Source organism: Salvelinus fontinalis, unplaced genomic scaffold (assembly GCF_029448725.1).
Source record: "Salvelinus fontinalis isolate EN_2023a unplaced genomic scaffold, ASM2944872v1 scaffold_1147, whole genome shotgun sequence".
NCBI classification, from domain to species: domain Eukaryota; kingdom Metazoa; phylum Chordata; class Actinopteri; order Salmoniformes; family Salmonidae; genus Salvelinus; species Salvelinus fontinalis.
The window spans coordinates 5,001-30,038 of record NW_026601356.1 but is presented as its reverse complement, the minus strand read 5'-3'; the positions used below and the strand labels follow the sequence as shown (position 1 = coordinate 30,038).

At 49.4% G+C, this 25,038-nt stretch overlaps 1 protein-coding gene across 1 annotated transcript in view; it reads left to right on the top strand.

Moving 5' to 3' along the window:
• Positions 1-12,815: 12,815 nt before the first annotated feature.
• The window catches only part of LOC129848748 (trichohyalin-like), a 13,509-nt gene continuing 1,286 nt past the window's right edge, over positions 12,816-25,038 (top strand). The window contains exons 1-2 of the mRNA XM_055915846.1: positions 12,816-14,655; positions 14,752-25,038. The exon at positions 14,752-25,038 is cut by the window's right edge and continues 1,286 nt beyond it. Of these exons, the coding sequence (XP_055771821.1) occupies positions 14,333-14,655; positions 14,752-21,883 (7,455 nt within the window). The 5' untranslated portion in view covers positions 12,816-14,332 and the 3' untranslated portion in view covers positions 21,884-25,038. The remainder of the gene's footprint in view (positions 14,656-14,751) is intronic.

The window sequence follows — 25,038 nt, the reverse complement described above, 5'->3', positions numbered from 1 at the left end:
GGTGAACAGGTTTAGAGAGGAGAGAGTGGTGTTGGTGAACAGGTTTAGAGAGGAGAGAGTGGTGGTGAACAGGTTTAGAGAGGAGATAGTGGTGGTGAACAGGTTTAGAGAGGAGATAGTGGTGGTGGTGGACAGGTTTAGAGAGGAGATAGTGGTGGTGGTGGACAGGTTTAGAGAGGAGAGAGTGGTGGTGGTGAACAGGTTTAGAGAGGAGAGAGTGGTGGTGGTGAACAGGTTTAGAGAGGAGAGAGTGGTGGTGGTGAACAGGTTTAGAGAGGAGAGAGTGGTGGTGGTGAACAGGTTTAGAGAGGAGAGAGTGGTGGTGAACAGGTTTAGAGAGGAGAGAGTGGTGGTGGTGGACAGGTTTAGAGAGGAGAGAGTGGTGGTGGTGAACAGGTTTAGAGAGGAGAGAGTGGTGGTGGTGAACAGGTTTAGAGAGGAGAGAGTGGTGGTGGTGAACAGGTTTAGAGAGGAGAGAGTGGTGGTGGTGAACAGGTTTAGAGAGGAGAGAGTGGTGGTGGTGAACAGGTTTAGAGAGGAGAGAGTGGTGGTGGTGAACAGGTTTAGAGAGGAGAGAGTGGTGGTGGTGAACAGGTTTAGAGAGGAGAGAGTGGTGGTGGTGAACAGGTTTAGAGAGGAGAGAGTAGTGGTGGTGAACAGGTTTAGAGAGGAGAGAGTGGTGGTGGTGAACAGGTTTAGAGAGGAGAGAGTGGTGGTGGTGAACAGGTTTAGAGAGGAGAGAGTGGTGTTGGTGAACAGGTTTAGAGAGGAGAGAGTGGTGTTGGTGAACAGGTTTAGAGAGGAGAGAGTGGTGGTGGTGAACAGGTTTAGAGAGGAGAGAGTGGTGGTGAACAGGTTTATAGAGGAGAGAGTGGTGTTGGTGAACAGGTTTAGAGAGGAGAGAGTGGTGTTGGTGAACAGGTTTAGAGAGGAGAGAGTGGTGTTGGTGAACAGGTTTAGAGAGGAGAGAGTGGTGGTGAACAGGTTTAGAGAGGAGATAGTGGTGGTGAACAGGTTTAGAGAGGAGATAGTGGTGGTGGTGGACAGGTTTAGAGAGGAGATAGTGGTGGTGGTGGACAGGTTTAGAGAGGAGAGAGTGGTGGTGGTGAACAGGTTTAGAGAGGAGAGAGTGGTGGTGGTGAACAGGTTTAGAGAGGAGAGAGTGGTGGTGGTGAACAGGTTTAGAGAGGAGAGAGTGGTGGTGGTGAACAGGTTTAGAGAGGAGAGAGTGGTGGTGAACAGGTTTAGAGAGGAGATAGTGGTGGTGGTGAACAGGTTTAGAGAGGAGAGAGTGGTGGTGGTGGACAGGTTTAGAGAGGAGAGAGTGGTGGTGGTGAACAGGTTTAGAGAGGAGAGAGTGGTGGTGGTGAACAGGTTTAGAGAGGAGAGAGTGGTGGTGGTGAACAGGTTTAGAGAGGAGAGAGTGGTGGTGGTGAACAGGTTTAGAGAGGAGAGAGTGGTGGTGGTGAACAGGTTTAGAGAGTAGAGAGTGGTGGTGGTGAACAGGTTTAGAGAGGAGAGAGTGGTGGTGGTGAACAGGTTTAGAGAGGAGAGAGTGGTGGTGGTGAACAGGTTTAGAGAGGAGAGAGTAGTGGTGGTGAACAGGTTTAGAGAGGAGAGAGTGGTGGTGGTGAACAGGTTTAGAGAGGAGAGAGTGGTGGTGGTGAACAGGTTTAGAGAGGAGAGAGTGGTGGTGGTGAACAGGTTTAGAGAGGAGAGAGTGGTGGTGGTGAACAGGTTTAGAGAGGAGAGAGTGGTGGTGAACAGGTTTAGAGAGGAGAGAGTGGTGGTGGTGAACAGGTTTAGAGAGGAGAGAGTGGTGGTGAACAGGTTTAGAGAGGAGAGAGTGGTGGTGGTGAACAGGTTTAGAGAGGAGAGAGTGGTGGTGAACAGGTTTAGAGAGGAGAGAGTGGTGGTGAACAGGTTTAGAGAGGAGATAGTGGTGGTGGTGAACAGGTTTATAGCGGAGAGAGTGGTGGTGGTGGACAGGTTTAGAGAGGAGAGAGTGGTGGTGAACAGGTTTAGAGAGGAGAGAGTGGTGGTGGTGAACAGGTTTATAGAGGAGAGAGTGGTGGTGGTGAACAGGTTTAGAGAGGAGAGAGTGGTGGTGGTGAACAGGTTTAGAGAGGAGAGAGTGGTGGTGAACAGGTTTAGAGAGGAGAGAGTGGTGGTGAACAGGTTTAGAGAGGAGAGAGTGGTGGTGGTGAACAGGTTTAGAGAGGAGAGAGTGGTGGTGAACAGGTTTAGAGAGGAGATAGTGGTGGTGGTGAACAGGTTTATAGAGGAGAGAGTGGTGGTGGTGGACAGGTTTAGAGAGTAGAGAGTGGTGGTAGTGAACAGGTTTAGAGAGGAGATAGTGGTGGTAGTGAACAGGTTTAGAGAGGAGAGAGTGGTGGTGAACAGGTTTAGAGAGGAGAGAGTGGTGGTGGTGAACAGGTTTATAGAGGAGAGAGTGGTGGTGAACAAGTTTAGAGAGGAGAGAGTGGTGGTGGTGAACAGGTTTAGAGAGGAGAGAGTGGTGGTGGTGAACAGGTTTAGAGAGGAGAGAGTGGTGGTGGTGAACAGGTTTAGAGAGGAGAGAGTGGTGTTGGTGAACAGGTTTAGAGAGGAGAGAGTGGTGGTGAACAGGTTTAGAGAGGAGAGAGTGGTGGTGGTGAACAAGTTTAGAGAGGAGAGAGCGGTGGTGAACAGGTTTAGAGAGGAGAGAGTGGTGGTGGTGAACAAGTTTAGAGAGGAGAGAGTGGTGGTGGTGAACAGGTTTAGAGAGGAGAGAGTGGTGGTAGTGAACAGGTTTAGAGAGGAGATAGTGGTGGTAGTGAACAGGTTTAGAGAGGAGATAGTGGTGGTAGTGAACAGGTTTAGAGAGGAGAGAGTGGTGGTGAACAGGTTTAGAGAGGAGAGAGTGGTGGTGGTGAACAAGTTTAGAGAGGAGAGAGTGGTGGTGGTGAACAGGTTTAGAGAGGAGAGAGTGGTGGTGGTGAACAGGTTTAGAGAGGAGAGAGTGGTGGTGGTGAACAGGTTTAGAGAGGAGAGAGTGGTGGTGGTGAACAGGTTTAGAGAGGAGAGAGTGGTGGTGAACAGGTTTAGAGAGGAGAGAGTGGTGGTGAACAGGTTTAGAGAGGAGAGAGTGGTGGTGGTGAACAGGTTTAGAGAGGAGATAGTGGTGGTGAACAGGTTTAGAGAGGAGAGATTGGTGGTGGTGAACAGGTTTAGAGAGGAGAGAGTGGTGGTGAACAGGTTTAGAGAGGAGAGAGTGGTGGTGGTGGTGAACAGGTTTAGAGAGGAGAGAGTGGTGGTGAACAGGTTTAGAGAGGAGATAGTGGTGGTGGTGAACAGGTTTAGAGAGGAGAGAGTGGTGGTGGTGAACAGGTTTAGAGAGGAGAGAGTGGTGGTGAACAGGTTTAGAGAGGAGATAGTTGTGGTAGTGAACAGGTTTAGAGAGGAGAGAGTGGTGGTGGTGAACAGGTTTAGAGAGGAGAGAGTGGTGGTGGTGAACAGGTTTAGAGAGGAGAGAGTGGTGGTGGTGAACAGGTTTAGAGAGGAGAGAGTAGTGGTGAACAGGTTTAGAGAGGAGAGAGTGGTGGTGGTGAACAGGTTTAGAGAGGAGAGAGTGGTGGTGGTGAACAGGTTTAGAGAGGAGAGAGTGGTGGTGAACAGGTTTAGAGAGGAGAGAGTGGTGGTGGTGAACAGGTTTAGAGAGGAGAGAGTGGTGGTGAACAGGTTTAGAGAGGAGAGAGTGGTGGTGGTGAACAGGTTTAGAGAGGAGAGAGTGGTGGTGGTGAACAGGTTTAGAGAGGAGAGAGTGGTGGTGGTGAACAGGTTTATAGTGGAGAGAGTGGTGGTGGTGAACAGGTTTAGAGAGGAGAGAGTGGTGGTGGTGAACAGGTTTAGAGAGGAGAGAGTGGTGGTGAACAGGTTTAGAGAGGAGAGAGTGGTGGCGGTGAACAGGTTTAGAGAGGAGAGAGTGGTGGTGGTGAACAGGTTTAGAGAGGACAGAGTGGTGGTGGTGAACAGGTTTAGAGAGGAGAGAGTGGTGGTGAACAGGTTTAGAGAGGAGAGAGTGGTGGTGAACAGGTTTAGAGAGGAGAGAGTGGTGGTGAACAGGTTTAGAGAGGAGAGAGTGGTGGTGAACAGGTTTAGAGAGGAGAGAGTGGTGGTGGTGAACAGGTTTAGAGAGGAGAGAGTGGTGTTGGTGAACAGGTTTAGAGAGGAGAGAGTGGTGTTGGTGAACAGGTTTAGAGAGGAGAGAGTGGTGGTGAACAGGTTTAGAGAGGAGAGAGTGGTGGTGGTGAACAAGTTTAGAGAGTAGAGAGTGGTGGTGGTGAACAGGTTTAGAGAGGAGAGAGTGGTGGTAGTGAACAGGTTTAGAGAGGAGATAGTGGTGGTAGTGAACAGGTTTAGAGAGGAGATAGTGGTGGTAGTGAACAGGTTTAGAGAGGGGAGAGTGGTGGTGGTGAACAGGTTTAGAGAGGAGAGAGTGGTGGTAGTGAACAGGTTTAGAGAGGAGATAGTGGTGGTAGTGAACAGGTTTAGAGAGGAGATAGTGGTGGTGAACAGGTTTAGAGAGGAGAGAGTGGTGGTGAACAGGTTTAGAGAGGAGAGAGTGGTGGTGGTGAACAGGTTTAGAGAGGAGAGAGTGGTGTTGGTGAACAGGTTTAGAGAGGAGAGAGTGGTGTTGGTGAACAGGTTTAGAGAGGAGAGAGTGGTGGTGAACAGGTTTAGAGAGGAGAGAGTGGTGGTGGTGAACAAGTTTAGAGAGGAGAGAGTGGTGGTGGTGAACAGGTTTAGAGAGGAGAGAGTGGTGGTAGTGAACAGGTTTAGAGAGGAGATAGTGGTGGTAGTGAACAGGTTTAGAGAGGAGATAGTGGTGGTAGTGAACAGGTTTAGAGAGGAGAGAGTGGTGGTGAACAGGTTTAGAGAGGAGAGAGTGGTGGTGGTGAACAAGTTTAGAGAGGAGAGAGTGGTGGTGGTGAACAGGTTTAGAGAGGAGAGAGTGGTGGTGGTGAACAGGTTTAGAGAGGAGAGAGTGGTGGTAGTGAACAGGTTTAGAGAGGAGAGAGTGGTGGTGAACAGGTTTAGAGAGGAGAGAGTGGTGTTGGTGAACAGGTTTAGAGAGGAGAGAGTGGTGGTGAACAGGTTTAGAGAGGAGAGAGTGGTGGTGGTGAACAAGTTTAGAGAGGAGAGAGTGGTGGTGGTGAACAGGTTTAGAGAGGAGAGAGTGGTGGTAGTGAACAGGTTTAGAGAGGAGATAGTGGTGGTAGTGAACAGGTTTAGAGAGGAGATAGTGGTGGTAGTGAACAGGTTTAGAGAGGAGAGAGTGGTGGTGAACAGGTTTAGAGAGGAGAGAGTGGTGGTGGTGAACAAGTTTAGAGAGGAGAGAGTGGTGGTGGTGAACAGGTTTAGAGAGGAGAGAGTGGTGGTGGTGAACAGGTTTAGAGAGGAGAGAGTGGTGGTGGTGAACAGGTTTAGAGAGGAGAGAGTGGTGGTGGTGAACAGGTTTAGAGAGGAGAGAGTGGTGGTGAACAGGTTTAGAGAGGAGAGAGTGGTGGTGAACAGGTTTAGAGAGGAGAGAGTGGTGGTGAACAGGTTTAGAGAGGAGAGAGTGGTGGTGGTGAACAGGTTTAGAGAGGAGAGAGTGGTGGTGGTGAACAGGTTTAGAGAGGAGAGAGTGGTGTTGGTGAACAGGTTTAGAGAGGAGAGAGTGGTGGTGAACAGGTTTAGAGAGGAGAGAGTGGTGGTGGTGAACAAGTTTAGAGAGGAGAGAGTGGTGGTGAACAGGTTTAGAGAGGAGAGAGTGGTGGTGGTGAACAAGTTTAGAGAGGAGAGAGTGGTGGTGGTGAACAGGTTTAGAGAGGAGAGAGTGGTGGTAGTGAACAGGTTTAGAGAGGAGATAGTGGTGGTAGTGAACAGGTTTAGAGAGGAGATAGTGGTGGTAGTGAACAGGTTTAGAGAGGAGAGAGTGGTGGTAGTGAACAGGTTTAGAGAGGAGATAGTGGTGGTAGTGAACAGGTTTAGAGAGGAGAGAGTGGTGGTGAACAGGTTTAGAGAGGAGAGAGTGGTGGTGGTGAACAAGTTTAGAGAGGAGAGAGTGGTGGTGGTGAACAGGTTTAGAGAGGAGAGAGTGGTGGTGGTGAACAGGTTTAGAGAGGAGAGAGTGGTGGTGGTGAACAGGTTTAGAGAGGAGAGAGTGGTGGTGGTGAACAGGTTTAGAGAGGAGATAGTGGTGGTAGTGAACAGGTTTAGAGAGGAGAGAGTGGTGGTGAACAGGTTTAGAGAGGAGAGAGTGGTGGTGGTGAACAGGTTTAGAGAGGAGATAGTGGTGGTGAACAGGTTTAGAGAGGAGAGATTGGTGGTGGTGAACAGGTTTAGAGAGGAGAGAGTGGTGGTGAACAGGTTTAGAGAGGAGAGAGTGGTGGTGGTGAACAGGTTTAGAGAGGAGAGAGTGGTGGTGAACAGGTTTAGAGAGGAGATAGTGGTGGTGGTGAACAGGTTTAGAGAGGAGAGAGTGGTGGTGGTGAACAGGTTTAGAGAGGAGAGAGTGGTGGTGAACAGGTTTAGAGAGGAGATAGTTGTGGTAGTGAACAGGTTTAGAGAGGAGAGAGTGGTGGTGGTGAACAGGTTTAGAGAGGAGAGAGTGGTGGTGGTGAACAGGTTTAGAGAGGAGAGAGTGGTGGTGGTGAACAGGTTTAGAGAGGAGAGAGTGGTGGTGGTGAACAGGTTTAGAGAGGAGATAGTGGTGGTGGTGAACAGGTTTAGAGAGGAGAGAGTGGTGGTAGTGAACAGGTTTAGAGAGGAGAGAGTGGTGGTAGTGAACAGGTTTAGAGAGGAGAGAGTGGTGGTGGTGAACAGATTTATAGAGGAGAGAGTGGTGGTGAACAGGTGTAGAGAGGAGAGAGTGGTGGTGAACATGTTTAGAGAGGAGATAGTGGTGGTAGTGAACAGGTTTAGAGAGAGTGGTGGTGGTGAACAGGTTTAGAGAGGAGAGAGTGGTGGTGGTGAACAGGTTTAGAGAGGAGAGAGTGGTGGTGAACAGGTTTAGAGAGGAGAGAGTGGTGGTGAACAGGTTTAGAGAGGAGAGAGTGGTGGTGGTGAACAGGTTTAGAGAGGAGAGAGTGGTGGTGAACAGGTTTAGAGAGGAGAGAGTGGTGGTGGTGAACAGGTTTAGAGAGGAGAGAGTGGTGGTGGTGAACTGGTTTAGAGAGGAGATAGTGGTGGTGAACAGGTTTAGAGAGGAGAGAGTGGTGGTGGTGAACAGGTTTAGAGAGGAGAGAGTGGTGGTGAACAGGTTTAGAGAGGAGAGAGTGGTGGTGGTGAACAGGTTTAGAGAGGAGAGAGTGGTGGTGGTGAACAGGTTTAGAGAGGAGATAGTGGTGGTGAACAGGTTTAGAGAGGAGAGAGTGGTGGTGAACAAGTTTAGAGAGGAGAGAGTGGTGGTGGTGAACAGGTTTAGAGAGGAGAGAGTGGTGGTGGTGAACAGGTTTAGAGAGGAGAGAGTGGTGGTGAACAGGTTTAGAGAAGAGATAGTGGTGGTGGTGAACAGGTTTAGAGAGGAGAGATTTGTGGTGAACAGGTTTAGAGAGGAGAGAGTGGTGGTGGTGAACAGGTTTAGAGAGGAGAGAGTGGTGGTGAACAGGTTTAGAGAGGAGAGAGTGGTGGTGAACAAGTGTAGAGAGGAGAGAGTGGTGGTGGTGAACAGGTTTAGAGAGGAGAGAGTGGTGGTGGTGAACAGGTTTAGAGAGGAGAGAGTGGTGGTGAACAGGTTTAGAGAGGAGAGAGTCGTGGTGAACAGGTTTATAGAGGAGAGAGTGGTAGTAGTGAACAGGTTTAGAGAGGAGAGAGTGGTGGTGGTGAACATGTTTAGAGAGGAGAGAGTGGTGGTGAACAGGTTTAGAGAGGAGAGAGTGGTGGTGAACAGGTTTAGAGAGGAGAGAGTGGTGGTGGTGAACAGGTTTAGAGAGGAGAGATTGGTGATGGTGAACAGGTTTAGAGAGGAGAGAGTGGTGGTGAACAGGTTTAGAGAGGAGAGAGTGGTGGTGGTGAACAGGTTTAGAGAGGAGAGAGTGGTGGTGGTGAACAGATTTATAGAGGAGAGAGTGGTGGTGAACAGGTGTAGAGAGGAGAGAGTGGTGGTGAACATGTTTAGAGAGGAGATAGTGGTGGTGGTGAACAGGTTTAGAGAGAGTGGTGGTGGTGAACAGGTTTAGAGAGGAGAGAGTGGTGGTGGTGAACAGGTTTAGAGAGGAGAGAGTGGTGGTGAACAGGTTTAGAGAGGAGAGAGTGGTGGTGAACAGGTTTAGAGAGGAGAGAGTGGTGGTGGTGAACAGGTTTAGAGAGGAGAGAGTGGTGGTGAACAGGTTTAGAGAGGAGAGAGTGGTGGTGGTGAACAGGTTTAGAGAGGAGAGAGTGGTGGTGGTGAACTGGTTTAGAGAGGAGATAGTGGTGGTGAACAGGTTTAGAGAGGAGAGAGTGGTGGTGGTGAACAGGTTTAGAGAGGAGAGAGTGGTGGTGAACAGGTTTAGAGAGGAGAGAGTGGTGGTGGTGAACAGGTTTAGAGAGGAGAGAGTGGTGGTGGTGAACAGGTTTAGAGAGGAGATAGTGGTGGTGAACAGGTTTAGAGAGGAGAGAGTGGTGGTGAACAAGTTTAGAGAGGAGAGAGTGGTGGTGGTGAACAGGTTTAGAGAGGAGAGAGTGGTGGTGGTGAACAGGTTTAGAGAGGAGAGAGTGGTGGTGAACAGGTTTAGAGAAGAGATAGTGGTGGTGGTGAACAGGTTTAGAGAGGAGAGATTTGTGGTGAACAGGTTTAGAGAGGAGAGAGTGGTGGTGGTGAACAGGTTTAGAGAGTAGAGAGTGGTGGTGAACAGGTTTAGAGAGGAGAGAGTGGTGGTGAACAAGTGTAGAGAGGAGAGAGTGGTGGTGGTGAACAGGTTTAGAGAGGAGAGAGTGGTGGTGGTGAACAGGTTTAGAGAGGAGAGAGTGGTGGTGAACAGGTTTAGAGAGGAGAGAGTGGTGGTGAACAGGTTTATAGAGGAGAGAGTGGTAGTAGTGAACAGGTTTAGAGAGGAGAGAGTGGTGGTGGTGAACATGTTTAGAGAGGAGAGAGTGGTGGTGAACAGGTTTAGAGAGGAGAGAGTGGTGGTGAACAGGTTTAGAGAGGAGAGAGTGGTGGTGGTGAACAGGTTTAGAGAGGAGAGATTGGTGGTGGTGAACAGGTTTAGAGAGGAGAGAGTGGTGGTGAACAGGTTTAGAGAGGAGAGAGTGGTGGTGGTGAACAGGTTTAGAGAGGAGAGAGTGGTGGTGAACAGGTTTAGAGAGGAGAGAGTGGTGGTGGTGAACAGGTTTAGAGAGGAGAGAGTGGTGGTGAACAGGTTTAGAGAGGAGATAGTTGTGGTAGTGAACAGGTTTAGAGAGGAGAGAGTGGTGGTGGTGAACAGGTTTAGAGAGGAGAGAGTGGTGGTGGTGAACAGGTTTAGAGAGGAGAGAGTGGTGGTGGTGAACAGGTTTAGAGAGGAGAGAGTGGTGGTGGTGAACAGGTTTAGAGAGGAGATAGTGGTGGTGGTGAACAGGTTTAGAGAGGAGAGAGTGGTGGTAGTGAACAGGTTTAGAGAGGAGAGAGTGGTGGTAGTGAACAGGTTTAGAGAGGAGAGAGTGGTGGTGGTGAACAGATTTATAGAGGAGAGAGTGGTGGTGAACAGGTTTAGAGAGGAGAGAGTGGTGGTGAACATGTTTAGAGAGGAGATAGTGGTGGTAGTGAACAGGTTTAGAGAGAGTGGTGGTGGTGAACAGGTTTAGAGAGGAGAGAGTGGTGGTGGTGAACAGGTTTAGAGAGGAGAGAGTGGTGGTGAACAGGTTTAGAGAGGAGAGAGTGGTGGTGAACAGGTTTAGAGAGGAGAGAGTGGTGGTGGTGAACAGGTTTAGAGAGGAGAGAGTGGTGGTGAACAGGTTTAGAGAGGAGAGAGTGGTGGTGGTGAACAGGTTTAGAGAGGAGAGAGTGGTGGTGGTGAACTGGTTTAGAGAGGAGATAGTGGTGGTGAACAGGTTTAGAGAGGAGAGAGTGGTGGTGGTGAACAGGTTTAGAGAGGAGATAGTGGTGGTGAACAGGTTTAGAGAGGAGAGAGTGGTGGTGAACAGGTTTAGAGAGGAGAGAGTGGTGGTGAACAGGTTTAGAGAGGAGAGAGTGGTGGTGGTGAACAGGTTTAGAGAGGAGAGAGTGGTGGTGGTGAACAGGTTTAGAGAGGAGATAGTGGTGGTGAACAGGTTTAGAGAGGAGAGAGTGGTGGTGAACAAGTTTAGAGAGGAGAGAGTGGTGGTGGTGAACAGGTTTAGAGAGGAGAGAGTGGTGGTGGTGAACAGGTTTAGAGAGGAGAGAGTGGTGGTGAACAGGTTTAGAGAAGAGATAGTGGTGGTGGTGAACAGGTTTAGAGAGGAGAGATTTGTGGTGAACAGGTTTAGAGAGGAGAGAGTGGTGGTGGTGAACAGGTTTAGAGAGGAGAGAGTGGTGGTGAACAGGTTTAGAGAGGAGAGAGTGGTGGTGAACAAGTGTAGAGAGGAGAGAGTAGTGGTGGTGAACAGGTTTAGAGAGGAGAGAGTGGTGGTGGTGAACAGGTTTAGAGAGGAGAGAGTGGTGGTGAACAGGTTTAGAGAGGAGAGAGTGGTGGTGAACAGGTTTATAGAGGAGAGAGTGGTAGTAGTGAACAGGTTTAGAGAGGAGAGAGTGGTGGTGGTGAACATGTTTAGAGAGGAGAGAGTGGTGGTGAACAGGTTTAGAGAGGAGAGAGTGGTGGTGAACAGGTTTAGAGAGGAGAGAGTGGTGGTGGTGAACAGGTTTAGAGAGGAGAGAGTGGTGGTGAACAGGTTTAGAGAGGAGAGAGTGGTGGTGAACAGGTTTAGAGAGGAGAGAGTGGTGGTGGTGAACAGGTTTAGAGAGGAGAGAGTGGTGGTGGTGAACAGGTTTAGAGAGGAGAGAGTGGTGGTGGTGAACAGGTTTAGAGAAGAGAAATTGGTGGTGAACAGGTTTAGAGAAGAGATAGTGGTGGTGGTGAACAGGTTTAGAGAGGAGAGAGTGGTGGTGGTGAACAGGTTTAGAGAGGAGAGAGTGGTGGTGAACAGGTTTAGAGAAGAGATAGTGGTGGTGGTGAACAGGTTTAGAGAGGAGAGAGTGGTGGTGGTGAACAGGTTTAGAGAGGAGAGAGTGGTGGTGAACAGGTTTAGAGAAGAGATAGTGGTGGTGGTGAACAGGTTTAGAGAGGAGAGAGTGGTGGTGAACAGGTTTAGAGAAGAGATAGTGGTGGTGGTGAACAGGTTTAGAGAGGAGAGAGTGGTGGTGAACAGGTTTAGAGAGGAGAGAGTGGTGGTGAACAGGTTTAGAGAGGAGAGAGTGGTGGTGGTGAACAGGTTTAGAGAGGAGAGAGTGGTGGTGGTGAACAAGTGTAGAGAGGAGAGAGTGGTGGTGGTGAACAGGTTTAGAGAGGAGAGAGTGGTGGTGAACAGGTTTAGAGAGGAGAGAGTGGTGGTGGTGAACAGGTTTAGAGAGGAGAGAGTGGTGGTTGTGAACAGGTTTAGAGAGGAGAGAGTGGTGGTGGTGAACAGGTTTAGAGAAGAGATAGTGGTGGTGGTGAACAGGTTTAGAGAGGAGAGAGTGGTGGTGGTGAACAGGTTTAGAGAGGAGAGAGTGGTGGTGGTGAACAGGTTTAGAGAAGAGATAGTGGTGGTGGTGAACAGGTTTAGAGAGGAGAGAGTGGTGGTGAACAGGTTTATAGAGGAGAGAGTGGTGGTGAACAGGTTTAGAGAGGAGAGAGTTGTGGTGGTGAACAGGTTTAGAGAGGAGAGAGTGGTGGTGAACAGGTTTAGAGAAGAGATAGTGGTGGTGGTGAACAGGTTTAGAGAGGAGAGAGTGGTGGTGAACAGGTTTAGAGAGGAGATAGTGGTGGTAGTGAACAGGTTTAGAGAGGAGAGAGTGGTGGTGGTGAACAGGTTTATAGAGGAGAGAGTGGTGGTGAACAGGCTTAGAGAGGAGAGAGTGGTGGTGGTGAACAGGTTTAGAGAGGAGAGAGTGGTGGTGGTGAACAGGTTTAGAGAGGAGAGAGTGGTGGTGGTGAACAGGTTTAGAGAGGAGAGAGTGGTGGTGGTGAACAGGTTTAGAGAGGAGATAGTGGTGGTGGTGAACAGGTTTAGAGAGGAGAGAGTGGTGGTGGTGAACAGGTTTAGAGAGGAGAGAGTGGTGGTGAACAGGTTTAGAGAGGAGAGAGTGGTGGTGGTGAACAGGTTTAGAGAGGAGAGAGTGGTGGTAGTGAACAGGTTTAGAGAGGAGATAGTGGTGGTGGTGAACAGGTTTAGAGAGGAGAGAGTGGTGTTGGTGAACAGGTTTAGAGAGGAGAGAGTGGTGGTGGTGAACAGGTTTAGAGAGGAGAGAGTGGTGGTGGTGAACAGGTTTAGAGAGGAGAGAGTGGTGTTGGTGAACAGGTTTAGAGAGGAGAGAGTGGTGATGGTGAACAGGTTTAGAGAGGAGAGAGTGGTGGTGGTGAACAGGTTTAGAGAGGAGAGAGTGGTGGTGGTGAACAGGTTTAGAGAGGAGAGAGTGGTGGGGGTGAACAGGTTTAGAGAGGAGAGAGTGGTGGTGGTGAACAGGTTTAGAGAGGAGAGAGTGGTGGTGGTGAACAGGTTTAGAGAGGAGAGAGTGGTGGTGGTGAACAGGTTTAGAGAGGAGAGAGTGGTGGTGGTGAACAGGTTTAGAGAGGAGAGAGTGGTGGTGGTGAACAGGTTTAGAGAGGAGAGAGTGGTGGTGGTGAACAGGTTTAGAGAGGAGAGAGTGGTGGTGGTGAACAGGTTTAGAGAGGAGAGAGTGGTGGTGGTGAACAGGTTTAGAGAGGAGAGAGTGGTGGTGGTGAACAGGTTTAGAGAGGAGATAGTGGTGGTGAACAGGTTTAGAGAGGAGATAGTGGTGGTGAACAGGTTTATAGTGGAGAGAGTGGTGGTGAACAGGTTTAGAGAGGAGAGAGTGGTGGCGGTGAACACGTTTAGAGAGGAGAGAGTGGTGGTGGTGAACAGGTTTAGAGAGGAGAGAGTGGTGGTGGTGAACAGGTTTTTTGAGGAGAGAGTGGTGGTGAACAGGTTTAGAGAGGAGAGAGTGGTGGTGGTGAACAGGTTTAGAGAAGAGATAGTGGTGGTGGTGAACAGGTTTAGAGAGGAGAGAGTGGTGGTAGTGAACAGGTTTTTTGAGGAGAGAGTGGTGGTGAACAGGTTTAGAGAAGAGATAGTGGTGGTGGTGAACAGGTTTAGAGAGGAGAGAGTGGTGGTGGTGAACAGGTTTATAGAGGAGAGAGTGGTGGTGGTGAACAGGTTTAGAGAGGAGAGAGTGGTGGTGGTGAACAGGTTTAGAGAGGAGAGAGTGGTGGTGGTGAACAGGTTTAGAGAGGAGAGAGTGGTGGTGGTGAACAGGTTAAGAGAGGAGAGAGTGGTGGTGGTGAACAGGTTTAGAGAGGAGAGAGTGGTGGTGAACAGGTTTAGAGAGGAGAGAGTGGTGGTGGTGAACAGGTTTAGAGAGGAGAGAGTGGTGGTGGTGAACAAGTTTAGAGAGGAGAGAGTGGTGGTGAACAGGTTTAGAGAGGAGAGAGTGGTGGTGGTGAACAGGTTTAGAGAGGAGAGAGTGGTGGTGGTGAACAGGTTTAGAGAGGAGAGAGTGGTGGTGAACAGGTTTAGAGAAGAGATAGTGGTGGTGGTGAACAGGTTTAGAGAGGAGAGAGTGGTGGTGGTGAACAGGTTTATAGAGGAGAGAGTGGTGGTGGTGAACAGGTTTAGAGAGGAGAGAGTGGTGGTGGTGAACAGGTTTAGAGAGGAGAGAGTGGTGGTGGTGAACAGGTTTAGAGAGGAGAGAGTGGTGGTGGTGAACAGGTTAAGAGAGGAGAGAGTGGTGGTGGTGAACAGGTTTAGAGAGGAGAGAGTGGTGGTGAACAGGTTTAGAGAGGAGAGAGTGGTGGTGGTGAACAGGTTTAGAGAGGAGAGAGTGGTGGTGGTGAACAAGTTTAGAGAGGAGAGAGTGGTGGTGAACAGGTTTAGAGAGGAGAGAGTGGTGGTGGTGAACAGGTTTAGAGAGGAGAGAGTGGTGGTGGTGAACAGGTTTAGAGAGGAGAGAGTGGTGGTGAACAGGTTTAGAGAAGAGATAGTTTTGGTGGTGAACAGGTTTAGAGAGGAGAGAGTGGTGGTGAACAGGTTTAGAGAGGAGAGAGTGGTGGTGAACAGGTTTAGAGAGGAGAGAGTGGTGGTGGTGAACAGGTTTAGAGAGGAGAGAGTGGTGGTGGTGAACAGGTTTAGAGAAGAGATAGTGGTGGTGGTGAACATGTTTAGAGAGGAGAGAGTGGTGGTAGTGAACAGGTTTAGAGAGGAGAGAGTGGTGGTGAACAGGTTTAGAGAGGAGAGAGTGGTGGTGAACAGGTTTAGAGAGGAGATAGTGGTGGTAGTGAACAGGTTTAGAGAGGAGATAGTGGTGGTAGTGAACAGGTTTAGAGAGGAGAGAGTGGTGGTGGTGAACAGGTTTAGAGAGGAGAGAGTGGTGGTGAACAGGTTTAGAGAGGAGTTAGTGGTGGTGGTGAACAGGTTTAGAGAGGAGAGAGTGGTGGTGGTGAACAGGTTTAGAGAGGAGAGAGTGGTGGTGGTGAACAGGTTTAGAGAGGAGATAGTGGTGGTAGTGAACAGGTTTAGAGAGGAGAGAGTGGTGGTGGTGAACAGGTTTAGAGAGGAGAGAGTGGTGGTGAACAGGTTTAGAGAGGAGATAGTGGTGGTGGTGAACAGGTTTAGAGAGGAGAGAGTGGTGGTGGTGAACAGGTTTAGAGAGGAGAGAGTGGTGGTGGTGAACAGGTTTAGAGAGGAGAGAGTGGTGTTGGTGAACAGGTTTAGAGAGGAGAGAGTGGTGGTGAACAGGTTTAGAGACGAGAGAGTGGTGGTGAACAGGTTTAGAGAGGAGAGAGTGGTGGTAGTGAACAGGTTTAGAGAGGAGAGAGTGGTGGTGGTGAACAGGTTTAGAGAGGAGAGAGTGGTGGTGGTGAACAGGTTTAGAGAGGAGAGAGTGGTGGTGGTGAATACGTTTAGAGAGGAGAGAGTGGTGGTGGTGAACAGGTTTAGAGAGGAGAGAGTGGTGGTGGTGAACAGGTTTAGAGAGGAGAGAGTGGTGGTAGTGAACAGGTTTAGAGAGGAGAGAGTGGTAGTGGTGAACAGGTTTAGAGAGGAGAGAGTGGTGGTAGTGAACAGGTTTAGAGAGGAGAGAGTGGTAGTGGTGAACAGGTTTAGAGAGGAGAGAGAGGTGGTGGTGAACAGGTTTAGAGAGGAGAGAGTGGTGGTGGTGAACAAGTTTAGAGAGGAGAGAGTGGTGGTGAACAGGTTTAGAGAGGCGAGAGTGGTGGTGAACAGGTTTAGAGAGGAGAGAGTGGTAGTGGTGAACAGGTTTAGAGAGGAGAGAGTGGTGGTGGTGAACAGGTTTAGAGAGGAGAGAGTGGTGGTGGTGAACAGGTTTAGAGAGGAGAGAGTGGTGGTTGTGAACAGGTTTAGAGAGGAGAGAGTGGTGGTGAACAGGTTTAGAGAGGAGAGAGTGGTGGTGAACAGGTTTAGAGAGGAGAGAGTGGTGGTGGTGAACAGGTTTAGAGAGGAGAGAGTGGTAGTGGTGAACAGGTTTAGAGAGGAGAGAGTGGTGGTGGTGAACAAGTGTAGAGAGGAGAGAGTGGTGGTGGTGAACAGGTTTAGAGAGGAGAGAGTGGTGGTGAACAGGTTTAGAGAGGAGAGAGTGGTGGTGAACAGGTTTAGAGAGGAGAGAGTGGTGGTGAACAGGTTTAGAGAGGAGAGAGTGGTGGTGAACAGGTTTAGAGAGGAGAGAGTGGTGGTGGTGAACAGGTTTAGAGAGGAGAGAGTGGTGGCGGTGAACACGTTTATAGAGGAGAGAGTGGTGGTGGTGAACAGGTTTAGAGAGGAGAGATTGGTGGTGGTGAACAGGTTTAGAGAGGAGAGAGTGGTGGTAGTGAACAGGTTTTTTGAGGAGAGAGTGGTGGTGGTGAACAGGTTTAGAGAGGAGAGAGTGGTGGTGAACAGGTTTAGAGAGGAGAGAGTGGTGGTGGTGAACAGGTTTAGAGAGGAGAGAGTGGTGGTCGTGAACAAGTTTAGAGAGGAGAGAGTGGTGGTGAACAGGTTTAGAGAGGAGAGAGTGGTGGTGGTGAACAGGTTTAGAGAGGAGAGAGTGGTGGTGGTGAACAGGTTTAGAGAGGAGAGAGTGGTGGTGAACAGGTTTAGAGAAGAGATAGTGGTGGTGGTGAACAGGTTTAGAGAGGAGAGAGTGGTGGTGAACAGGTTTAGAGAGGAGAGAGTGGTGGTGAACAGGTTTAGAGAGGAGAGAGTGGTGGTGGTGAACAGGTTTAGAGAGGAGAGAGTGGTGGTGGTGAACAGGTTTAGAGAGGAGAGAGTGGTGGTGGTGAACAGGTTTAGAGAAGAGATAGTGGTGGTGGTGAACATGTTTAGAGAGGAGAGAGTGGTGGTGGTGAACAGGTTTAGAGAGGAGAGAGTGGTGGTGAACAGGTTTAGAGAGGAGAGAGTGGTGGTGAACAGGTTTAGAGAGGAGATAGTGGTGGTAGTGAACAGGTTTAGAGAGGAGATAGTGGTGGTAGTGAACAGGTTTAGAGAGGAGAGAGTGGTGGTGGTGAACAGGTTTAGAGAGGAGAGAGTGGTGGTGAACAGGTTTAGAGAGGAGATAGTGGTGGTGGTGAACAGGTTTAGAGAGGAGAGAGTGGTGGTGGTGAACAGGTTTAGAGAGGAGATAGTGGTGGTAGTGAACAGGTTTAGAGAGGAGAGAGTGGTGGTGGTGAACAGGTTTAGAGAGGAGAGAGTGGTGGTGAACAGGTTTAGAGAGGAGATAGTGGTGGTGGTGAACAGGTTTAGAGAGGAGAGAGTGGTGGTGGTGAACAGGTTTAGAGAGGAGAGAGTGGTGGTGGTGAACAGGTTTAGAGAGGAGAGAGTGGTGTTGGTGAACAGGTTTAGAGAGGAGAGAGTGGTGGTGAACAGGTTTAGAGACGAGAGAGTGGTGGTGAACAGGTTTAGAGAGGAGAGAGTGGTGGTAGTGAACAGGTTTAGAGAGGAGAGAGTGGTGGTGGTGAACAGGTTTAGAGAGGAGAGAGTGGTGGTGGTGAACAGGTTTAGAGAGGAGAGAGTGGTGGTGGTGAACAGGTTTAGAGAGGAGAGAGTGGTGGTGGTGAACAGGTTTAGAGAGGAGAGAGTGGTAGTGGTGAACAGGTTTAGAGAGGAGAGAGTGGTGGTGAACAGGTTTAGAGAGGAGAGAGTGGTAGTGGTGAACAGGTTTAGAGAGGAGAGAGAGGTGGTGGTGAACAGGTTTAGAGAGGAGAGAGTGGTGGTGGTGAACAAGTTTAGAGAGGAGAGAGTGGTGGTGAACAGGTTTAGAGAGGAGAGAGTGGTGGTGAACAGGTTTAGAGAGGAGAGAGTGGTAGTGGTGAACAGGTTTAGAGAGGAGAGAGTGGTGGTGGTGAACAGGTTTAGAGAGGAGAGAGTGGTGGTGGTGAACAGGTTTAGAGAGGAGAGAGTGGTGGTTGTGAACAGGTTTAGAGAGGAGAGAGTGGTGGTGAACAGGTTTAGAGAGGAGAGAGTGGTGGTGAACAGGTTTAGAGAGGAGAGAGTGGTGGTGGTGAACAGGTTTAGAGAGGAGAGAGTGGTAGTGGTGAACAGGTTTAGAGAGGAGAGAGTGGTGGTGGTGAACAAGTGTAGAGAGGAGAGAGTGGTGGTGGTGAACAGGTTTAGAGAGGAGAGAGTGGTGGTGAACAGGTTTAGAGAGGAGAGAGTGGTGGTGAACAGGTTTAGAGAGGAGAGAGTGGTGGTGAACAGGTTTAGAGAGGAGAGAGTGGTGGTAGTGAACAGGTTTAGAGAGGAGAGAGTGGTGGTGAACAGGTTTAGAGAGGAGAGAGTGGTGGTGAACAGGTTTAGAGAGGAGAGAGTGGTGGTGGTGAACAGGTTTAGAGAGGAGAGAGTGGTGGTGAACAGGTTTAGAGAGGAGAGAGTGGTGGTGGTGAACAGGTTTAGAGAGGAGAGAGTGGTAGTGGTGAACAGGTTTAGAGAGGAGAGAGTGGTGGTAGTGAACAGGTTTAGAGAGGAGAGAGTGGTAGTGGTGAACAGGTTTAGAGAGGAGAGAGAGGTGGTGGTGAACAGGTTTAGAGAGGAGAGAGTGGTGGTGGTGAACAAGTTTAGAGAGGAGAGAGTGGTGGTGAACAGGTTTAGAGAGGCGAGAGTGGTGGTGAACAGGTTTAGAGAGGAGAGAGTGGTAGTGGTGAACAGGTTTAGAGAGGAGAGAGTGGTGGTGGTGAACAGGTTTAGAGAGGAGAGAGTGGTGGTGGTGAACAGGTTTAGAGAGGAGAGAGTGGTGGTTGTGAACAGGTTTAGAGAGGAGAGAGTGGTGGTGAACAGGTTTAGAGAGGAGAGAGTGGTGGTGAACAGGTTTAGAGAGGAGAGAGTGGTGGTGGTGAACAGGTTTAGAGAGGAGAGAGTGGTAGTGGTGAACAGGTTTAGAGAGGAGAGAGTGGTGGTGGTGAACAAGTGTAGAGAGGAGAGAGTGGTGGTGGTGAACAGGTTTAGAGAGGAGAGAGTGGTGGTGAACAGGTTTAGAGAGGAGAGAGTGGTGGTGAACAGGTTTAGAGAGGAGAGAGTGGTGGTGAACAGGTTTAGAGAGGAGAGAGTGGTGGTGAACAGGTTTAGAGAGGAGAGAGTGGTGGTGGTGAACAGGTTTAGAGAGGAGAGAGTGGTGGCGGTGAACACGTTTATAGAGGAGAGAGTGGTGGTGGTGAACAGGTTTAGAGAGGAGAGATTGGTGGTGGTGAACAGGTTTAGAGAGGAGAGAGTGGTGGTAGTGAACAGGTTTTTTGAGGAGAGAGTGGTGGTGGTGAACAGGTTTAGAGAGGAGAGAGTGGTGGTGAACAGGTTTAGAGAGGAGAGAGTGGTGGTGGTGAACAGGTTTAGAGAGGAGAGAGTGGTGGTCGTGAACAAGTTTAGAGAGGAGAGAGTGGTGGTGAACAGGTTTAGAGAGGAGAGAGTGGTGGTGGTGAACAGGTTTAGAGAGGAGAGAGTGGTGGTGGTGAACAGGTTTAGAGAGGAGAGAGTGGTGGTGAACAGGTTTAGAGAAGAGATAGTGGTGGTGGTGAACAGGTTTAGAGAGGAGAGAGTGGTGGTGAACAGGTTTAGAGAGGAGAGAGTGGTGGTGAACAGGTTTAGAGAGGAGAGAGTGGTGGTGGTGAACAGGTTTAGAGAGGAGAGAGTGGTGGTGGTGAACAGGTTTAGAGAGGAGAGAGTGGTGGTGGTGAACAGGTTTAGAGAAGAGATAGTGGTGGTGGTGAACATGTTTAGAGAGGAGAGAGTGGTGGTGGTGAACAGGTTTAGAGAGGAGAGAGTGGTGGTGAACAGGTTTAGAGAGGAGAGAGTGGTGGTGAACAGGTTTAGAGAGGAGATAGTGGTGGTAGTGAACAGGTTTAGAGAGGAGATAGTGGTGGTAGTGAACAGGTTTAGAGAGGAGAGAGTGGTGGTGGTGAACAGGTTTAGAGAGGAGAGAGTGGTGGTGAACAGGTTTAGAGAGGAGATAGTGGTGGTGGTGAACAGGTTTAGAGAGGAGAGAGTGGTGGTGGTGAACAGGTTTAGAGAGGAGATAGTGGTGGTAGTGAACAGGTTTAGAGAGGAGAGAGTGGTGGTGGTGAACAGGTTTAGAGAGGAGAGAGTGGTGGTGAACAGGTTTAGAGAGGAGATAGTGGTGGTGGTGAACAGGTTTAGAGAGGAGAGAGTGGTGGTGGTGAACAGGTTTAGAGAGGAGAGAGTGGTGGTGGTGAACAGGTTTAGAGAGGAGAGAGTGGTGTTGGTGAACAGGTTTAGAGAGGAGAGAGTGGTGGTGAACAGGTTTAGAGACGAGAGAGTGGTGGTGAACAGGTTTAGAGAGGAGAGAGTGGTGGTAGTGAACAGGTTTAGAGAGGAGAGAGTGGTGGTGGTGAACAGGTTTAGAGAGGAGAGAGTGGTGGTGGTGAACAGGTTTAGAGAGGAGAGAGTGGTGGTGGTGAACAGGTTTAGAGAGGAGAGAGTGGTGGTGGTGAACAGGTTTAGAGAGGAGAGAGTGGTAGTGGTGAACAGGTTTAGAGAGGAGAGAGTGGTGGTGAACAGGTTTAGAGAGGAGAGAGTGGTAGTGGTGAACAGGTTTAGAGAGGAGAGAGAGGTGGTGGTGAACAGGTTTAGAGAGGAGAGAGTGGTGGTGGTGAACAAGTTTAGAGAGGAGAGAGTGGTGGTGAACAGGTTTAGAGAGGAGAGAGTGGTGGTGAACAGGTTTAGAGAGGAGAGAGTGGTAGTGGTGAACAGGTTTAGAGAGGAGAGAGTGGTGGTGGTGAACAGGTTTAGAGAGGAGAGAGTGGTGGTGGTGAACAGGTTTAGAGAGGAGAGAGTGGTGGTTGTGAACAGGTTTAGAGAGGAGAGAGTGGTGGTGAACAGGTTTAGAGAGGAGAGAGTGGTGGTGAACAGGTTTAGAGAGGAGAGAGTGGTGGTGGTGAACAGGTTTAGAGAGGAGAGAGTGGTAGTGGTGAACAGGTTTAGAGAGGAGAGAGTGGTGGTGGTGAACAAGTGTAGAGAGGAGAGAGTGGTGGTGGTGAACAGGTTTAGAGAGGAGAGAGTGGTGGTGAACAGGTTTAGAGAGGAGAGAGTGGTGGTGAACAGGTTTAGAGAGGAGAGAGTGGTGGTGAACAGGTTTAGAGAGGAGAGAGTGGTGGTAGTGAACAGGTTTAGAGAGGAGAGAGTGGTGGTGAACAGGTTTAGAGAGGAGAGAGTGGTGGTGAACAGGTTTAGAGAGGAGAGAGTGGTGGTGGTGAACAGGTTTAGAGAGGAGAGAGTGGTGGTGAACAGGTTTAGAGAGGAGAGAGTGGTGGTGGTGAACAGGTTTAGAGAGGAGAGAGTGGTGGTGAACAGGTTTAGAGAGGAGATAGTGGTGGTGGTGAACAGGTTTAGAGAGGAGAGAGTGGTGGTGGTGAACAGGTTTAGAGAGGAGAGAGTGGTGGTGGTGAACAGGTTTAGAGAGGAGAGAGTGGTGTTGGTGAACAGGTTTAGAGAGGAGAGAGTGGTGGTGAACAGGTTTAGAGACGAGAGAGTGGTGGTGAACAGGTTTAGAGAGGAGAGAGTGGTGGTAGTGAACAGGTTTAGAGAGGAGAGAGTGGTGGTGGTGAACAGGTTTAGAGAGGAGAGAGTGGTGGTGGTGGTGAACAGGTTTAGAGAGGAGAGAGTGGTGGTGGTGAACAGGTTTAGAGAGGAGAGAGTGGTGGTGGTGAACAGGTTTAGAGAGGAGAGAGTGGTGGTGGTGAACAGGTTTAGAGAGGAGAGAGTGGTGGTGGTGAACAGGTTTAGAGAGGAGAGAGTGGTGGTAGTGAACAGGTTTAGAGAGGAGAGAGTGGTAGTGGTGAACAGGTTTAGAGAGGAGAGAGTGGTGGTGAACAGGTTTAGAGAGGAGAGAGTGGTAGTGGTGAACAGGTTTAGAGAGGAGAGAGAGGTGGTGGTGAACAGGTTTAGAGAGGAGAGAGTGGTGGTGGTGAACAAGTTTAGAGAGGAGAGAGTGGTGGTGAACAGGTTTAGAGAGGAGAGAGTGGTGGTGAACAGGTTTAGAGAGGAGAGAGTGGTAGTGGTGAACAGGTTTAGAGAGGAGAGAGTGGTGGTGGTGAACAGGTTTAGAGAGGAGAGAGTGGTGGTGGTGAACAGGTTTAGAGAGGAGAGAGTGGTGGTTGTGAACAGGTTTAGAGAGGAGAGAGTGGTGGTGAACAGGTTTAGAGAGGAGAGAGTGGTGGTGAACAGGTTTAGAGAGGAGAGAGTGGTGGTGGTGAACAGGTTTAGAGATTAGAGAGTGGTAGTGGTGAACAGGTTTAGAGAGGAGAGAGTGGTGGTGGTGAACAAGTGTAGAGAGGAGAGAGTGGTGGTGGTGAACAGGTTTAGAGAGGAGAGAGTGGTGGTGAACAGGTTTAGAGAGGAGAGAGTGGTGGTCAACAGGTTTAGAGAGGAGAGAGTGGTGGTGAACAGGTTTAGAGAGGAGAGAGTGGTGGTAGTGAACAGGTTTAGAGAGGAGAGAGTGGTGGTGAACAGGTTTAGAGAGGAGAGAGTGGTGGTGAACAGGTTTAGAGAGGAGAGAGTGGTGGTGAACAGGTTTAGAGAGGAGAGAGTGGTGGTGAACAGGTTTAGAGAGGAGAGAATGGTGGTGAACAGGTTTAGAGAGGAGAGAGTGGTGGTGGTGAACAAGTTTAGAGAGGAGAGAGTGGTGGTGGTGAACAGGTTTAGAGAGGAGAGAGTGGTGGTGGTGAACAGGTTTAGAGAGGAGAGAGTGGTGGTGAACAGGTTTAGAGAGGAGAGAGTGGTGGTGGTGAACAGGTTTAGAGAGGAGAGAGTGGTGGTGGTGAACAGGTTTAGAGAGGAGAGAGTGGTGGTGGTGAACAGGTTTAGAGAGGAGAGAGTGGTGGTGAACAGGTTTAGAGAGGAGAGAGTGGTGGTGGTGAACAGGTTTAGAGAGGAGAGAGTGGTGGTGGTGAACAGGTTTAGAGAGGAGAGAGTGGTGGTGGTGAACAGGTTTAGAGAGGAGAGAGTGGTGGTGGTGAACAGGTTTAGAGAGGAGAGAGTGGTGGTGAACAGGTTTAGAGAGGAGATAGTGGTGGTGAACAGGGGAAAGGAGAGTGCTAAAATGAAAATAAATTCTTTAAAATGGAATAAAGAGAGCAAGGAATTATCCTGAGCAGAGGAGAGGAGAGGGGTATAGAGATGGAGAGTAGAGAAGTGAATTATCCTGAGGAGAGGAGAGGAGAGGAGAGGGGTATAGAGATGGAGAGTAGAGAAGTGAGGGATGGATTGAGGCGAGAAGCAGAGGGACTTGGATGACTAGCTATTTGGATGATGGATAGAGCAGAGCGGAGGAATGAGAGTGGGGAAAGAGGGAGTCGGATGAATAGAGACTAAGTGAGGGATGAGTGAGGGGAACGAAGGAGAAGAATCTGCAGAAGAAAGAGAGGAGAGAGATCGCCATAGCTTCTGTATTGATAGAAGTTTGAACTTGGCACTTAACAGACGCTGCCCCCCCCCCCCTCCCTCTCCATCCATCCCTCCTTCATTCATCTCTCCCACTCAATTCAATGACATGGCATCCAGTTGTAATGAACTGCTATTGGCGGAGCTATAAATTCCAGTGTTGCCGTTGCCCTCAGGGCACTAATATGTGGCGTGCGGCCATTGAGCGGTTAACAGACACACTCAATATTTAGAGCCGACATTGATACCTCCCAGTCATGTAGTTGCAACGTGGCCAATGCTAACTTAATGACTGTGTAATGCGACTGTGGCACTGCTGCAGCTCTATGGAGGCAGAACTACAGACACGTTTATCACTGTCAGAGACACTACTGGCCTTATTCAGTCAAATAACTGCTAACCAACTGGGTTATGGGGATAAGTATTTTATGTGTCGGAATAGATTCTTCATTTATATACTCTTAATGTTTAGTCTAGGTTTTTCTACCGCGGAACGTTTTGATTGGCTCAAACATCATGATGTCTAATGTTAAGGACGTAATATTAAACATATGACTTCAAACATGCTTTCATTCCCAGGAACGCCAGAATAAGTCCTTATTCTATTCATAGAAATGGTGCAGACAAAACACCTGTTGTTTTGGATTGAGTAGGATGGGAGGTCTTTTGTAGTGGGTTGAGATGTGTTTGCCGATGATTGAAGCCATCGGAGCCATTTCAGGATATTCAGAGAAGAAATGCCAACGCAGAAACATGTTATGTGTGTGTGTGTTTGGACAATAGAGTTAATATGTAGGCAGCAGTGGAGAGTTCTCTCTCTCTCTATATATATATATATTAATATATATACTAATGTACACTGCTCAAAAAAATAAAGGGAACACTTAAACAACACAATGTAACTCCAAGACAATCACACTTCTGTGAAATCAAACTGTCCACTTAGGAAGCAACACTGATTGACAATAAATTTCACATGCTGTTGTGCAAATGGAATAGACAAAAGGTGGAAATTATAGGCAATTAGCAAGACTCCCCCAAAAAAGGAGTGATTCTGCAGGTGGTGACCACAGACCACTTCTCAGTTCCTATGCTTCCTGGCTGATGTTTTGGTCACTTTTGAATGCTGGCGGTGCTCTCACTCTAGTGGTAGCATGAGACGGAGTCAGAACCCACACAAGTGGCTCAGGTAGTGCAGTTCATCCAGGATGGCACATCAATGCGAGCTGTGGCAAAAAGGTTTGCTGTGTCTGTCAGCGTAGTGTCCAGAGCATGGAGGCGCTACCAGGAGACAGGCCAGTACATCAGGAGACGTGGAGGAGGCCGTAGGAGGGCAACAACCCAGCAGCAGGACCGCTACCTCCGCCTTTGTGCAAGGAGGTGCACTGCCAGAGCCCTGCAAAATGACCTCCAGCAGGCCACAAATGTGCATTGGGGCATGGGGTTGAGGGTTGAGGGTTGAGCATGGGGTTGAGATCTGGAAACTGGCTAGGTCACTCCAGGACCTTGAAATGCTTCTTACGAAGCCACTCCTTCGTTGCCCGGGCGGTGTGTTTGGGATCATTGTCATGCTGAAAGACCCAGCCACGTTTCATCTTCAATGCTCTTGCTGATTGAAGGAGGTTTTCACTCAAAATCTCACGATACATGGCCCCATTCGTTCTTTCCTTTACACGGATCAGTCGTCCTGGTCCCTTTGCAGAAAAACAGCCTCAAAGCATGATGTTTCCACCCCCATGCTTCACAGTAGGTATTGTGTTCTTTGGATGCAACTCAGCATTCTTTGTCCTCCTAAGGCGACGAGTTGATTTTTTACCAAAAAGTTATATTTTGGTTTCATCTGACCATATGACATTCTCCCAATCTTCTTCTGGATCATCCAATTGCTCTCTAGAAAACTTCAGACGGGCCTGGACATGTACTGGCTTAAGCAGGGGGACACGTCTGGCACTGCAGGATTTGAGTCCCTGGCGGCGTTGTGTGTTA